The 15662-nt window shown below is 29.6% G+C and overlaps 3 protein-coding genes and 2 long non-coding RNA genes across 8 annotated transcripts; 4 read left to right on the forward strand and 1 right to left on the reverse strand.

Annotated features, from left to right (window-relative positions):
- Window positions 1–48: 48 nt before the first annotated feature.
- LOC145183076 (beta-hexosaminidase subunit alpha-like) lies at window positions 49–2712 on the forward strand. Its single transcript, XM_080058406.2, has 3 exons — window positions 49–1162; window positions 1332–1480; window positions 1895–2712. The coding sequence occupies exons 1-3, from the start codon at window positions 322–324 to the stop codon at window positions 2555–2557; spliced, it is 1653 nt and encodes a 550-aa protein (XP_079914532.2). The 5' UTR covers window positions 49–321; the 3' UTR covers window positions 2558–2712.
- A 1785-nt stretch (window positions 2713–4497) lies between these two features.
- LOC145183393 (BTB/POZ domain-containing protein 6-like) lies at window positions 4498–6112 on the forward strand. Its single transcript, XM_080058733.2, has one exon. The coding sequence runs from the start codon at window positions 4560–4562 to the stop codon at window positions 5898–5900; it is 1341 nt and encodes a 446-aa protein (XP_079914859.2). The 5' UTR covers window positions 4498–4559; the 3' UTR covers window positions 5901–6112.
- A 122-nt stretch (window positions 6113–6234) lies between these two features.
- On the forward strand, window positions 6235–8725 carry LOC145182994 (uridine diphosphate glucose pyrophosphatase NUDT22-like). 2 transcript variants are annotated; one of them, XM_080058292.2, is made up of 5 exons: window positions 6239–6816; window positions 6963–7064; window positions 7937–8034; window positions 8318–8411; window positions 8515–8725. In XM_080058292.2, the coding sequence occupies exons 1-5, from the start codon at window positions 6355–6357 to the stop codon at window positions 8629–8631; spliced, it is 873 nt and encodes a 290-aa protein (XP_079914418.2). In that variant the 5' UTR covers window positions 6239–6354; the 3' UTR covers window positions 8632–8725. The 2 variants fall into 2 exon arrangements, with proteins under 2 accessions (XP_089941654.1, XP_079914418.2); XM_090085528.1 differs by lacking the exons at window positions 7937–8034; window positions 8318–8411; window positions 8515–8725 and adding an exon at window positions 7501–7648 and having other exon boundaries at window positions 6235–6816.
- Window positions 8726–9502: 777 nt separating this feature from the next.
- On the forward strand, window positions 9503–11317 carry LOC149889955 (uncharacterized). The gene is made up of 2 exons (XR_016451898.1): window positions 9503–10167; window positions 10262–11317. It is a non-coding gene; the product is annotated as an uncharacterized LOC149889955 (long non-coding RNA).
- Window positions 11318–12943: 1626 nt separating this feature from the next.
- LOC149889956 (uncharacterized) lies at window positions 12944–14644 on the reverse strand. Of its 3 annotated transcripts, none has more exons than XR_016452252.1 (3): window positions 14544–14644; window positions 13441–14050; window positions 12944–13154 (listed from the first exon to the last, which is right to left on the reverse strand). It is a non-coding gene; the product is annotated as an uncharacterized LOC149889956 (long non-coding RNA). The 3 variants fall into 3 exon arrangements; XR_016452253.1 differs by having other exon boundaries at window positions 13441–13990; window positions 14544–14624; XR_016452251.1 differs by lacking the exon at window positions 14544–14644 and having other exon boundaries at window positions 12945–13154; window positions 13441–13629; window positions 13866–14514.
- Window positions 14645–15662: the final 1018 nt, after the last annotated feature.

Raw genomic sequence — 15662 nt, forward strand, 5'->3', positions numbered from 1 at the left:
ATATTATATATGGGTTTAAAAAAATTTTTTGTTTTATTTAAAAAAACAAAGTTAGAAAGCAATGATCGCTAAATTTCTGTTTTTAAAGTTTCACCTAAACTTTAAAATTTTAGTGAAACATTCAACAGAATTGATATTGTGACTGTCGAGGTCAAATATAAACCAAATAAAGTCATGTGTAGTATAGAGTGATAGTTGCAAATGCGCATCGATTACCTAATGGACTAGAAACCGATCAACCATATCATAATAGTACTCACATATACCCATTTTATGCATTATTTAGCAAATCGATTGCCGACACTTTATATAAATTAAAATATGCTGCTACTTTTGACACTTTATCATGTTGTTTATGTATATGCCCAGCGAAATTGGCGTAAAATTTATTTGGAAGATCCTAAGGGAATTCTTACAGGAGAAAAGCGTATGTTTAACAAAGTTGCAGAGTATGCTGATTTAGGCTATGAGTATGAGAATGGAAAAGTTTGGCCAAAACCTCAGTCAGAAGTAAGATCTGAAGACGAATATTTTACAGTCGATCCTAGAACCTTCAAGTTTGAATCTGTTGTAAGTCATTCTGTTATAAGTAACGCTTTAAGCCGATATCAAGAGTTAACTTTTCCAAATAAAGGATATTATGCGGACAATAATTTTAAAAAAATTAAATCTCTAGTTATATCTGTAGAAGATCCTAGTGAACCACTATCTGCTGACAGTGATGAATCATATAAATTAAATGTATCCGAACCAACCTCTACTTTAAAAGCTAAAAGTGTTTGGGGGGCATTAAGAGGACTGGAAACGTTTTCACAAGTTGTACATAGAAATGGTACATCATACCGAGTTCCTAAAACGTATATTAAAGATTTTCCTCGTTTTAAATATCGAGGGTTTCTAATCGATACGTCTCGACATTATCTTCCGGTTTCCAAAATCTTTCAGATTTTAGATGCGCTTGCTTACAGCAAGTTCAATCTTCTCCATTGGCACATTGTGGATGATCCCTCGTTTCCTTATGTTAGCAAAAAGTTTCCTGAATTGCATCAAAAAGGAGCGTTCAACGCAAAGACACATGTTTATAAGCCAGAACAAGTTCAAGATATTATAGAATATGCTAAATTAAGAGGAATCAGAGTGATGCCTGAGTTTGACACACCTGGTGAGAAGAAATGATTCTCATCATTTATATTCTTTATACACTTTTAAGAAGGATCAAATTTAAAAGCGAGCTGATTGAATTATTTGCTTTTTAATCTTCTTTTTCAACGTACTTTCTCTTAATACATAAAATGGTAATAATAAATTATTATGGTATTAAATAATTTTAGGTCACACTCATTCTTGGGGTGGAATTCCGGGTCTTTTGACGGAATGTACCTACACTAATCAGCAGGAAGAGATGTTTTTAGATATGAAAGGACCTATTAATCCAGTTCGAAATGGAAGTTATGAGTTCTTGAAAGATTTTTTTAAAGAGGTAACGTCTTTTGTTTGATTTTTTTTTTTTAATGAAAATGGTTGTGATCTATAGGATTAGAATTGTGTTAGAAAGTGCTCAATAAGGGATACTGCATTAAAAGTTAAATACTGCTTGGAAAGTTTACAAACTATATAACTAAATAGATGCTTAGAGAATATAAATATAAGTTTTAAAAAAAAACTGAACATAAGGTCACAAATGAGCACCAAGAAAAAAACAGGAACAATAAATTTTCTTTTATGCATTATGCATTAGATTTAGTTATAAATTGAGATTATTAGTTTTCCAGGCTGTTTTTCAATTTTAAAGTAATCACGATCGCTTTGAGCCATTTAAGAATGCCAATTAAATATTTTTTCATTCGCAAAAATGATTTCACCAACGTTTTACCTGCTTTTATTTTATTCTAAGGTATCTGAAGTATTTCCAGATGACTATATTCATCTGGGAGGTGACGAGGTAGATTTTGCATGTTGGCTGAGCAATTCAGAAGTAATGCAGTGGCTTCAAGAAAATTTTAAATCTGGAAACGGCACGAACTTGCACACATATTTTCTTCAAAGATTAACAAAAATTGTAGCGAGTTTGAAAAAAAAATACATTGTTTGGCAAGAAGTTTTTGATGATGGCGTAAAAATTGATAATGATACCGTTGTTAACGTCTGGAAAGAAAACTGGAAAGAAGAGATGTCTCGTGTCACTTCAGCTGGGTTTAAAGCTATCTTATCTTCGTGTTGGTATCTTAACTATATAAAGTACGGCTTAGATTGGCCCAAGCTTTACAAATGCGATCCACAAGACTTCAACGGTACAAAGGAGCACAAAGAATTGGTTATGGGGGGATCTGCAGCTATATGGGGGGAATACGTAGATACTACAAACGTTATACAGAGATCTTTTGGCAGAGCGTTTGCGGTTGCTGAACGTTTATGGAGCTCTAAAGAAACAGTTGATATATCCGAAGCCCTGGTGAGAATCTGGGAACATAGATGTAGATACATTGATCGTGGTATTCCTGCTGAACCGGTAACCAGAAGTAAATTTTGCAGAAACGAATATGAAAACATTGTTTAAAAACCTTAGCAACACATAATAGCTTTTGACTTTTTCAATTTTCCGTTGACTACTATTCTTTTTTTTATCTAAATACTAAATAAGAAACATTTTTTTTAAAAAAACTTCATACTCGCATGCTTATTTATCTCAAACAATACATATTAATCACCATTTAACTTTTCTTACCTGCAATTTTCTTGTTCTGTGCGACCTTTCTTTATTCTCAAACCTAAATGCGCTGTAAATGACCCTTAATAAACATAAAAACAATTGGCTCAACATGAATTATTTTGGCATAAATGCAAACACTACCAGCATTTTTTTGGAGGATAAATAAATAATTTTGACTACTTTTTTTCTGGGTTCTATTTTTTAATAAAGCATTTTATTAATAACTAATCTCGAAAGAAGATTTCTCGAAATTTTGAAAACTTGTCAATATTATTTAAATTTATCTAATTTGCAACGTAATAAAAAGAAAAATTTATCTGAAAAACAAAACTCTAATAATTTAAGATACATGTTGCCTTAAGCCCGCGACTTGATTAGTAGTATTTTTATAACTATTGAACAACTGAGTGATCAGTATTAAAACTCAACCTCATTTATAAACTAACAATTCTCAATAATGTAATAACTATTTCCGTTAATGAACTAATTAAAAAGGGATTCTATAGGTTTTTTTAAATTACTTTATCATTAATTCTATAATGTGTGTTATTTGTTTTATTGTCTGGCTAATTCAAAAGGTTTTGAACAACATTTGCGTTACAACATTCAATTGTAATGATGGTTGTATATGCCGCGATGGTTTCCTGTGTAGACTCGGGCTATGAATCGAGACTTTTTAGAAGAAGAATAGCTTTCCCACTGCTCAATGAATTTTCCCGCGTTTGGAAGTACTGTGGTTGTATATGAATATTTTGATCCGGCCGTTGTTGTAAATGGCTATTTTGATCCGGCCCGCAACTAAGAGGTAAATTACAACCTGGTCTTAAACCTAAAAAGGTTCCCCATGCCTAATGCAAGAAATAATCGTTTTACCTTTTTCTACAATACTATAGCCTCAGGTTCCAACAAAAAACAGGCCCACTGAGGTTAAGATTTTCTATATAAAAAAAAATCCCAAAAAATATTATGTACAACTAAAACTTCAGTAAATGAATAAACTATCGAACTAAAAAAATGCAGTCTAATTGAAAACTATTAGCTAACTATTGCATAGATTTTTTCGTTTGTTTAATTTTTCAAATTTTAATCTTGTATATCAATTTTAATCTTTAATTTAAAAGTTAATTACAGCAATATTTACTTATATTTTGATGTAATGTAAAAATATCATCCAAATTGTCGCTTGAATAACCTTTGTTTTATAATAAGCCCACTCTAAATCTAAAGTTTCACGACCACTCGATCCTTAATTCGGCCCTGCATATAACAGTAAAAAAAGCTAACAAATTAAGTGCTGATTTAGGTTATGCTAATCTGCCTTTAACATTTGGGTCACATGTTCCCTATGCAATCCAACTATTTCATCTTTTTTTAAAATAATTTGCCCGAAATAAAATTTTTGCAAATTTTACGGAAACTGTGTTTAATGGGATTATCTAAATAATTTTGTATTTAAGTTATAAGTTTAAAAAAATGATAAATTATTTGCAAAATAAAAAAAAACTGCATATAAAAAGGTTCGCTACTTAACTAGTTTTTGCTCTGTATTTGCAACAGTTGGTAAGGCGAAGTTAATTATAACTTCATAAAAAGTTTGTTAAGTATTTTCATTAAATGATGGCTTTTGGAAATCTTTGTCAACAATAAGGTTGTATATGTATAACTAATAGTTTTAAATTGACATTTTTATGTTCCTAAAATCATTAAGTGCAACCATTATGATGAACAAAAAAAACTAATCTTATTTCGTCATCAAGGCTTCCGTTTGGTACGGTTGCATATTTATAAATCATAAAATATTGTAACTAAGAAAAACACCGATTTTTATGTTTGAATAAATGGCGAGAAAATGAACGAAAATCAGGTTTCTGATAGCGTTAACAAGAAAGAAGTAACCCATCAATGGCAGACATTAAAGGCAAATCGTCTTGAGCGTAATGAGTTTATGTACTGCAATGAACTTATAAGCGACATTAAGTTTTACATTGGAAAAACAAAACAAATTTTGATTCCAGCTCATAAATATGTATTAGGGACTTCAAGTCCTGTTTTTTTTGCTATGTGCTGTAGTGAATTTAGAAAAGATGACATAATAAATATCAATGACTGTGATCCTGAACCTTTTTTAGAACTTTTAAGGTTCATATACTATGACCAAGTTAATTTAACCAAGACAAATGCATTAGATGTATTATATCTTGCAGATAAATATATCATTCCATTTCTTTCAAAGGAATGTGTAAACTTTTTGTTAGATAATGTCACAACAGAAAATATTTTAGAAGTGCTTAGTGCTTCAATATGCTTAAATGAAAAGCGCTTAGAAAAACATTGTTGGTCAATTCTTTCAAGAAAAACCAAAGAGATTTTGCAATCTGAATCATTTTTGGATATAGATCAGATGTTGTTAATTAAAATCCTTAAAAAAGACTGTTTAGATATATTGGAAGTTGATGTGTTTGAAGCAGTAAAGAAATGGATAGAAAGGGAGTGTTTTCGTAATTCACTAGAGCTGACTACTAGTAACAAAAGAGTTCTTCTTACTGATATTCTTCCTTTGATACGTTTTCCTGTTATGTCTGCAAAAGAATTTGCATTGAGTCCTGCACAATCTGATCTTCTTTCTCTTGAAGATATTAAAAACATATTTATTTACTTGACTTCTGGTGTCGGAGGCTCAAGCTTAACCTATCCTTTAACTCCACGACAGTTTAAACCACACATTTGTAGTCGTTATGTGAAGCCAATGAAAAATTACTTATGGAGATATGATGAAAAAGATGTGGATGCCATTCGTTTTCGAGTTGATCAAGAAATTCTACTTGCTGGTGTTGGCTTGTTTGGTTCGCCTTCTGGAGGGGAATATTTTGCAGAAATGACTGTTTCAATTGGTGAAGAAGAAATTTATAAAAGTAAAAGTGTTTTTGTTTCTCCTCCAGACCCTGAATTTAACAATAATGGTAATCCTAAAATCCATGAAGTCATGTTTGATGAACCCATTCATTTAAAAGCAGGCACATATTATGATATATCTGTTTTGCTAGATGGTCCACCTTCATTTGCTGGAGACGATGGCAAGCAAGAAGTAATTGAAGAAGGCGTGAATTTTATTTTTGAAAATAGTACTGGATCTACAAACGGCACAAGTTTTGATGAAGGACAAATACCAAGCCTTCTTTTCTACTTTTAGACTACATTTTTTATGTTTAATATTGAATTACCACATAAATTTGATTGTAAAGATTCATTAGGTATTATATATATATATTAAAAAAAAAAGATTAGATCTCATGTTCTTACATCTGGGTTGAATGTAAATTTGAGTTGCATACTTGAGTCTTTTTTATTGTATATGAAATATAAATTTTTAATACTGTTTTGAATATTACCAGCTAAACAAAACTAGCTAGTTGTTTCTTATTCCCAAAATCTGCAGTGCTGGGCCATTTAACTATCATTGTATATGTTGATATTAAGATAATATTATTTTACATTATCATATATAATTTATATCTTAAGATGATACAGTATTATATTAACTTCGAGCTCTGTAAGTGTGTGTGAGTGTGTGTGTGTATATAATTTTTGTAATTTATTCATTTTATTAGCAGAATTTAGTTTCATACTAGTTTAAAAATATTTACATGGATACATTAGCCTGGGAAATTATTATTTGTTGCGAATTTGAATCATCTGATGTAAAAGTAATTCTATCCAAAGAATTTAATCGTAAGCCTTATATAAATATGGATTCAAAAATGGATATGATTTGGGAGAAGGCTTGTTTTGAAAATAAAAGACTCTTTAATGCTAGCAAGTTTCGCTTAGCCAATGTAGAGCAGAATGACACAAAAATAGTGACTGTGAGTGTAGGACTAACTGATTATAAAGAAACTTTCTGCACCAATTTTAGTGATATTTGCACAGAGGCTTTTAAATTTGGTGAATTTAATTACAAAGACAAACATGCATGTTTTGGCAATGCAATTGGTGTTGCTTCAATTGTAGTATCAAATGATGGTTTTATTGTTCTGATAAGAAGATCTAATTGGGTAGGAGAAGCTAAGGGTTTGCTAGATACACCCGGAGGTCATGCAGAACCTAGAGTGAGATAATATCCAAAGACTGCTATAAATAAATATTAAAAAAAGTTAAAAGCTAAAATTTAAAAAAGTGATTTTAAAAAATATATTTTCATCTATATTGTTAATAGTTGCTTTCAATTTTTAACTAGATGAGTTTTTTGCTACAGGAGATGTTGTCTCGCTTAAACATTGAAGATATTTTTGCTGCTAGAGGTGAAGATGTAGTTAATGAGATCTTTTATTCAATGGTCCGTGAAGTAAGAGATGAGGTATGAGTTGAGGTTAATAAATTAAATTAAAGCATTTTTGCACTGCCAACTGTGGCTTTTGTATTAGACTCTTTATAAAGTTAGTCAATTATATCCTTCAATTTCTCGGAGAAAATTGTTAAAGATATAATTTGCTGCTAGAATTGTGTTTTATTGTTACCAAATTTCATTTTATATTATGTGGAATATTTGAAATGAGGTTATGCTTAGTTTCTTCACTGTTGTTGCTTGTTTTACTTTGATATTTACTAGGTTATTCTTTTTTCCTGGAAAAAATGGTTAAAATGAGAAAAACCTAAAATTGAAAATAAAATATTTAATTATATTAAGATAGATTAGTGTTGCATCAATATTTACTTTACTGCTGATACAACTTTTTACCCTTTTCATTATTTAACACATTATTCTCAACACAGTTGTTTCTTTTTACATCTAACTTCACTGTAAGGTTTAATTTGTAATCTTATTAATGAGGGAGATACAACAATGCCACAGAGTACGGAAAACAAATGGAAAGCAAGAGTCGGGAAAAAGTAAACTTAGTTTTTGATGGGAGATGAGGCTAACAAGAAGTTAAAATGGATGATCAAACAGTTTGGCTCTTGCCCTTCATTGTTGCAAAAAATAGTTTTTTTTTAATATAATGGTCCTATTGTGACCAAGATGTAAAACACCTCTCCATAAATAAGATTTATTAGATAATGTTTTATGTTTATTACATAATGTTGGGATAAAAATAAGTTATAGCCATAAGAGTAATAATAAATTGCCATAAGAATAAGTTAAGAAAAAATAGATTTTTTTCAAAACTGAAAAAAAAAAAAAAATTAAAGCTAATTGAATAATTATAATTTGTTAAAGAGCTTTTTTAGATTAATATACCAGAACCATGTTTGAGCTGGCCAGTATGCCTTGGCATATTCCGAAATATAGAACTTGGTGGCAAGCCTGGATTTATTTTTTATATCAAGTAAATTAAACAATTTTTTTGTTTTTTTAGAAAAAATCTTCTTTTTTTTCATAAATATTTTTTATGGTCCCAGGACAAAAGATTCTTTAGAAATTCTATAAGGTTTTTTTATAAACTTTTCGGATTGTTTAAGGAACCTTGTAGAACTTCTTTAAGATTCATTAGAATCGGTATAAACTTTTGAAGCATTATAGAACTTTTTATCCTGCAATCATCTATAACATTTTATTCAGGTGTTTGAAGTTTTACGAATGAGAGTAAAATAAGATAAAGTTTTTTTTAGATGTAATCTATCTAGGGATGAAATCGAAACATTATATAATAAAGGTGGTTTAGAAACAGATGAATCTACGGAGATTTTGTTTAAGTCTTCAAAGGTGATTCCATGCTTTTCTTATCAAATAATGAGAATCACCTTAATAAAGATGGTTTTCATCCTTTTTGTTGTTAGTATTTAAGTAATGAATTTTTTATTTTCAGGAGATAGCATCCTATTCTGATAAAGAGTTTGGTGCATTCATTCATAATATGGCTCCTGGAGGTCAGGCTGCATTTCATATGTTTAGAAAACTTCGTTGTCAGCTTAAAGAGAAATAAGTAGAGCAAGACTTTGAATGTCGTTTTTTAAAATTTAGAGTTTGCTGTTTTTTTATTACATCTTATTTACTTAATTTTCTACATAATAAACTATTATCAACTTTTTTTTTTCTAAAAAATCCTCTTTTTTTAATAAACGAAAATTCATTCAACTTTTTAAAGTAATTAACTCTACTAAATATGTTTTTAGTTCGAAATGTTTCCAAAAGAATTTTTTAAAACATAGGGTTTTTACATATAAAAATCGACAGTTTCGCCCCACCACGGAAATTAAATGCCTGATCCAGACTTGCATTTAATGAACAGAAGTATAATCAGTGATTGATGACTTAGATATAAAATACCAACTATGTAACTTTTTAACTAACTTTTGACGAGGCCCTTTTTTTTAAATTGTGAGCCAAAAAGTTTTTTTATGACCTTTTATTGTATACCTATGGTTATGTCATTTATTGACTGCTCTCTCTCTCTCATTATTTTTAACTAAAAATTGCTTCCAGAAGCAAATTATTTAGAAAATATTTAGAAATCCAAACTTTACGATTTATGTAGTGAAAAATCTGGCAATTCAGCATAATTTTAAATTTAAAATACTGCTGCAATATCATATAATATGGCTGTTCTAAATAATATTTGACTTTAGCACCCTATTTTTCTAAATTTATTGATTCTATTGTGTTTTAATCCAAATTAATGAAAATGTCTTGATTTTAATTTAAAATGTTTGAATTTTGTTCTATTATTATTATTGATCAGTTAAATTTCTAATTCCTCTCACTGTGCGCCGCGTGAAACAGAAATTCTGTGATTTGGTTTAATTTTGATTTCAGCTGTCTGCTTTAAGATTCTAGGACACTTCAAAAAATACCATAAAACATTTTTATCATGAAAGAGTTTGGGGGTGATTTTTTGTACTTTAGATAACTCGGTTAAATGGAAGTTAGGTGATCCTTTTAATCGGGGTTATAAATTCTTCGGCGAAAATTGATCTTTCGGTTGATGCAGGTGGTGCAACTTTTCAAATCATCTAATATTTAACATCTTGCTTCTTCCAAACTATCAAATTCTTTTTAGCTCAGTTTTACAGTAATCCCGATAACTGTGAAAAGTTTTCTTATTTTTTTTACAAGATCACAATTTAGAGGTTCATGGTTTTTGCTGTATGAACAAGAAAAAGATTATTGATACTGAGAAATACTTTGTGATCAGCTGTCAACTTTAAAAGGGTATTTAAAGTTCACACTGTAGAAATGTAAACTTGAACGGTATTTCAAGATCTTGATTCAAGAGTATTAATTGTTAAAATATGGGTTATATCGGACATCAGCTGTATCAGTCCATTAAAAATAGCTGCATTTGATAAAGGCACACAGTGGCAGAAATAAGCGTTCGTATATTCATTTAATTCTTTCAAAACTGATCTACACAAGGATATGCTTGCAAAAAGAAATGGGTAAATTGTAAAAAGAAATAAAGACTAGTTTTTACATTAACAATTACATTGAAAAATAATATCTACAGTGAGAAATGGGCAAGGTAAGAAATTTTCTTGTTCTAGTTTCTTTATTTTTTTTTTTTTTGCCATTTTTGGAAAGTCTTTCTTTCAATTCATCTTTATTTTTACTTTCAGCTCTTCGAGTTATTTGATCCAGTCTTTCCCAAAGATACTCGATTGATTTTAAATCTGTCGTATTGTGGGGCGTATGGAGTATATGAGGGCTGTTATAAAATAGCTATTACGTCACTACAGGGTGCAATAACGATTCGCGGATTAAATATTAGAAAGGTTGCATAACTTTAAATGAAATTTTTGTGTTTTGTGAATGCCTAACAATTTTTTGACAACAAACCCAACATAAATACTTTTACTTTAAAACGTTTTTAAAATGAAAGCAAAGAGAACTGAAGTGTTAAAATTGATCCAAGTGGTTTTACCTAAAAGAGAAGTAATCGGAATAAGTGGAGTGTCATAAAAACGTGTATTGCTCAGATGCCAACTCCTGCGAAAAAAAAGTTGATGAGAATTTCACAGAACAACTTAAAAAGGATGTTGAGAAGAACCTATTATTTCAATTAGAAAGACTGTCAAAGTGAGAAGAGAAGGACTCTAGAGATGTGCTGTTAGACCTGCTAGTCAACTTTTAACAGAAAGACTTAAAGCTCTCAGATTAGAGCGATCAAATTAGATGAGAAGCTATTTGCGTCAAATGCATCATCAACAGAAGAAATGATTAATTCATCTTTGCACCATAGAAAGCATCCTGAGTCAAAAATGATGCTAGATGTTATTACTTCAAACGGTGAACAGTGTCCACTTATCTACATAACAAAGAAAGAAAAAGTGAATAAACAGTAGAGTGGAGGAAAATGAGGGGTTTTTCACTTTTTTAAAAAATCAATAGCGTAATTGCGCAATTTTGGTACTATCCTCTTAAAAAACACGTATCCCCCTGAAATTGCAGTTCATTTAAACAAAATCGTCAAACGGCAGTGTGAGCTTGAAATTTTCTAAAAAGTGAAAATTTATCAGATTTTGCTTAATAAATCCGGAGCTTGTTTTAAATATTACTTTCACATCTAATGGACGTCGTTAAGACAAAAAGCCTTAAATTACTTTAAATCTCTGAATTTTTTTGAGTAATTGTACGTTTGGAGGTTGCGAACTATTAAAGCAATTTATGTAAAATGCAGAAATTATCTGTGTTTCCGTCATTCTACTGCGTTAAAGAACCTGAAACATTCATACATTAATACAGATAGATTAACTTAATTCTGTACAGCTCTCAGTTCAACTCCAAATGGATTTATTTAGAATCTATCCAGGACCCACCACGTGGAGGTAGTTGTACATCAGCCCCCCCCCCCCTAGCCCAACCCATTTCCATTTGAGCTAGTCACAACTTATTTTAGACTGAAAACTGGCGTTTAGTTTCGAAATTAGGCATTTTCTAACGTGAATCTATTCTTGAGAGTATTAATCCATCTCTCAGCTTTTTGCCGCAAACTTTTAGCAGAAACTTCAGTGACTAATTTAACGCATCGCTCAACTGCTTGTGTGTGACAAGTTTGGAATTTTTTTTCTTCTCTTTTTAATCATATTAACAATTCTTAACTTAAAGAACGTGTTGACTCTATTGTCTTAAATGATAAAGTCGATTTTGTGAAGTAGACACAATTCTAATTTCAAATTAAAATGGAGCATATATTTTCATCACATACTCCGAAACTGTTTTGAGAGTCTCAAATGGTTCACTTGTTGCGACATAAAATCGTAAGATTCGATTTGTAGTACTAAGCCACTTGAAATGTGCTAACTTGCCAGGATTGTTTTGGTGTAGTTCTTGACTTACACTTTCATTTAAAATAGGTTCAACAATATCATAAATATTTCTGATCAGTGCTTAGATCTGTTTGATCTACTGTTGACAAATTGGTTGTTATTGGTTTAAAGTCAACAATGTCTAATTTCTCACAACCATCAAGTTTTTTTTACCGATATTACCAGCATACCCTAATGGGCTAGCAGTTGTACCATCTAATGTTTGAATAGGATGGCGAAGAAGTAATTTATTTGCATGCAATTGACGTATAAACTATTGAGTTGGTTTGTTTAATTTTAGTTCCATCAGTCTCAGCCCAGTAAACATCGAACAGTTGGTAAGTAGTTGGCCCGATCCCAATAACCAACTATTAGCTACAGTTGGGCCAACAGTCGGCTATTTAGTTGGTACCGTGAAAAAAACGTAACGCTTTTACCAACACTTAGCCAACTGTTTTTAAACTATTGGCTGCCATTAACGGCCCAACAGTAATAAAACAGTTGGCTAACAGTTGGTACCATTACCGGCCCAACTATATGATTTTTTTTCGCGATTTTTTAAATTCACTTTTGCGCTTAAATTGAAAGTGCAAAAGTTATAAATCATGTTTTGAATATTGCTTAATAACAAACTATAACTTTGCTTTTTAATATTTATTTTTCTATTTAATAGTGATTGTTTGTATATCAGATTTTACCAAACAGTACTACTGTCGACACAAAATATTGTATTATTTATTGATAACTTAGTTGAACACAAAAAAGAACAAATTTTTTATCATTACACTTTTATTTCCAGACCATTAAAGAAAAATATTTACAAATAAAGAACTAAAAATATTCTATTATTGTAGTTAATATTATTAAAGGTTTGAAACTAATATTGGCAACTTTAATTAAAAACAATATTGTAAAACGCTAATTTTTAAAAACGTGGCGATTTATTAGATAATTATTAATAATAATTAAGAAAAATTAGATTTATAAATAAAGTCAAGAAAAATAAGCTTTTATAAATTTTCAAAAGAAAATAATAACTAAATATTCTTTTCATTAATTAACTGCAACTGATTTTTTATAACCTTGCTTTTCGTCTGTCTATTTATTCGCCCATCTCCTTGATCATTTGCGCCCTGAAACCATCTTGAAACGATCGGGTAAATATCTTTATCCTTGGAATTAAGATACTGAATTCTTACTGCTGCTAAAAGAATAAAATGAAAATAAATTTAAAAACTCAATTTATTTTTTGTTTAAATATAAATTATTTTTAAGTTATTTTTAAGCTCTTATACGTATACTTTGCAAATCAAGAATTACATTAACTGGTTAGCAGTTTAAAAAAATATCTTACAAATTCACAACTAATGGTAATTGTCATAAGTACTAACATATTATATTCTTTCTTAGTGTTGTAAACATATTTTTGTAAATATAAAAATACAGTCGACTTTAATAGACTAAAAATTTACATAACTAGTAATACTTACATAGTAAGCACTTTAACTAAAATGATGACATCGCAACTTAACCTTGCCCATTCCAGTAGCTATCATCTTACTTGAAGATCCGTTTAGATTACATAAAACGCTAAAATTTTTGGAAAACATGGCTCCCAACACACATCATATGTATTTTGGACATTCAGCTTTACCGCCAACAGAACACAGATATTCGACCTAAAAACAAATAATGCTACATATTACAACTTTTTTTATTTAAACTATTTTTTCAAAGGTAAATGAAAATGTAATGCGGTATAATATAACTAAGGTATTATTAAATTACCTTTGATAAATTACAATTATAAGACTTATAAAAAAACTTATCTTTGATCTTATAAAATAATAGTTATTAGTTTAAACGCAACCTGTAGACTGCTAGAAACATTATAATACAAAAAATAATTTCAAACTTTATAGAGAGCCATCTCAGATTTCATCTGTATCATAAGGTTAAGCCTCTCCAAATCTTCCTTACTTTCCATTGGAAGGCCAGGGGGAACAACAATATCTTCATTATCCAAAAAACTTTGAACTTCTAAAAAATTATTTTTTTGCTCCAGTTCTGTTAATCTTAACTCCAAAGCTGCTAACTTCTCTATAAACATACATAAATAATCAAATAATATTTGATTGCATTTGAATCTGGTTTCAAAAACACAATCTAGTTTTTAAATTGAAGACATACATGGATAAAGGTGTTATGGAACTCAAATATTTGGAGTTAAAATTTTAAACATTCATGCTATTTATCCCTGTAGGTGAATTGATTGCTGTAAAAATGGTATTCTAGCACATTTTTGTGCTGTGTTATTAAGGCCATGGAAAAGAGCATTATTTAAAACCTTTATCTGCATAAAAAAGTAGAAATGTGTATTTTTGTAACATGAAATATGTATTTTTTTAAAGCCTTCATCCATTTATGACTTTAATTAAAACACAAATTATTTTTTTTACAAAAAATATAAATAGTTTTCCTTTGTCAATATGTCAGCATCTTAATCAATGTATGTATGCGTAACACATATACAATGTATAACAAGTAGTAAAACAAAAAAAACAAACAAAAAAACAAATAGTTAATCCAAAACCTTTCTTTCCTGATCCCCAAAGTTTTGAACAGTTTTCTCATAGTTTTCAGAAGTCAAAGTCCCTTTTAATAAAATGCTATAATTATATGCATTATATGAATATATATATATATATATATATATATATATATATATATATATATATATATATATATAAAATATAATAAAAATGTTATATATGCTTAATATGAAATGTATATGTCATATTGTATATGCAATTGCATATACCATTTATTTATATACTGCATATATTATGTCAATATTGTATATGGCATATATTATATGCAATATATACAAAATACATAGGGATGTCTTCCAATATTTTTAGGTGGATTTCTCTGATTTTTCCCTGATATTTTCCTGATCTTCTACCTGTTTTCCTTGATTTAATTTAAAGTTACCCAAATTCAAATTTACAAAAATTGACCTAGATTCATTTAGAAAAATGCTCTTCAACTGCAAAAATGTAAACAATAATACAACCCACACTAAATGTATCAAGTATTGATACATTTAATATGGGTTGTATAATTGTTTACATTTTTGCAAGTGAAGATTCAAGATTCGCTTGATGCAAGTGAAGTTCATAAAACTATCTGCCAAATAAACTTTTATATTACATGTACTATATACAACTTATTTAAGTTATGTAAGTTTGATGAAGAGCCATTTTCCCTGATTTCTCCCTGATTTTTTTAAAATTCAACCTAATTTCCTTGATTATCCTAGATTTTTTGCAGATATCTGATTTCCTTGACTTTTCCCTGAATTCCTCTGATCTGGCATATACTCTCTCTCTCTCTCTCTCTCTCTCTCTCTCTCTCTCTCTCTCTCTCTCTCTCTCTCTCTCTCTCTCTCTCTCTCTCTCTCTCTCTCTCTCTCTCTCTCTCTCTCTCTCTCTATATATATATATATATATATATATATATATGTTTATACAAACATACATATACATACAGAAATACACACATAAACATACTACTATACACGCACATATACATTTTAGCTGTATTTCAACTTTTAATAATAGTTAAAATAGAGCTAAAATGTCTTATACAAATACAACAATGGTGTCATCATAAAAATAAATTAAAAACTCAACCAATGTCAAAAATTATA

The sequence above is a fragment of the Hydra viridissima genome, unplaced genomic scaffold, assembly GCF_058129835.1.
Source record: "Hydra viridissima isolate aposymbiotic clone 2 unplaced genomic scaffold, HvirCarnegie_v1 scaffold_4, whole genome shotgun sequence".
Classification (NCBI taxonomy): domain Eukaryota; kingdom Metazoa; phylum Cnidaria; class Hydrozoa; order Anthoathecata; family Hydridae; genus Hydra; species Hydra viridissima.

What these genes read in the sequence shown, in the direction of transcription:
- LOC145183076 (XM_080058406.2), top strand. Translation starts at nt 322, where the DNA reads ATGCTGCTACTTTTGACACTTTATCATGTTGTTTATGTATATGCCCAG. An exon ending in GCCTGAGTTTGACACACCTG is followed by an intron (nt 1,163 to 1,331) that starts GTGAGAAGAAAT and finishes AAATAATTTTAG; the next exon opens with GTCACACTCATTCTTGGGGT. An exon ending in TGAAAGATTTTTTTAAAGAG is followed by an intron (nt 1,481 to 1,894) that starts GTAACGTCTTTT and finishes TTTTATTCTAAG; the next exon opens with GTATCTGAAGTATTTCCAGA.
- LOC145183393 (XM_080058733.2), top strand. Translation starts at nt 4,560, where the DNA reads ATGAACGAAAATCAGGTTTCTGATAGCGTTAACAAGAAAGAAGTAACC.
- LOC145182994 (XM_080058292.2), top strand. Translation starts at nt 6,355, where the DNA reads ATGGATACATTAGCCTGGGAAATTATTATTTGTTGCGAATTTGAATCA. An exon ending in TCCGTGAAGTAAGAGATGAG is followed by an intron (nt 7,065 to 7,936) that starts GTATGAGTTGAG and finishes GAGCTTTTTTAG; the next exon opens with ATTAATATACCAGAACCATG. An exon ending in GGATTTATTTTTTATATCAA is followed by an intron (nt 8,035 to 8,317) that starts GTAAATTAAACA and finishes AGTTTTTTTTAG; the next exon opens with ATGTAATCTATCTAGGGATG.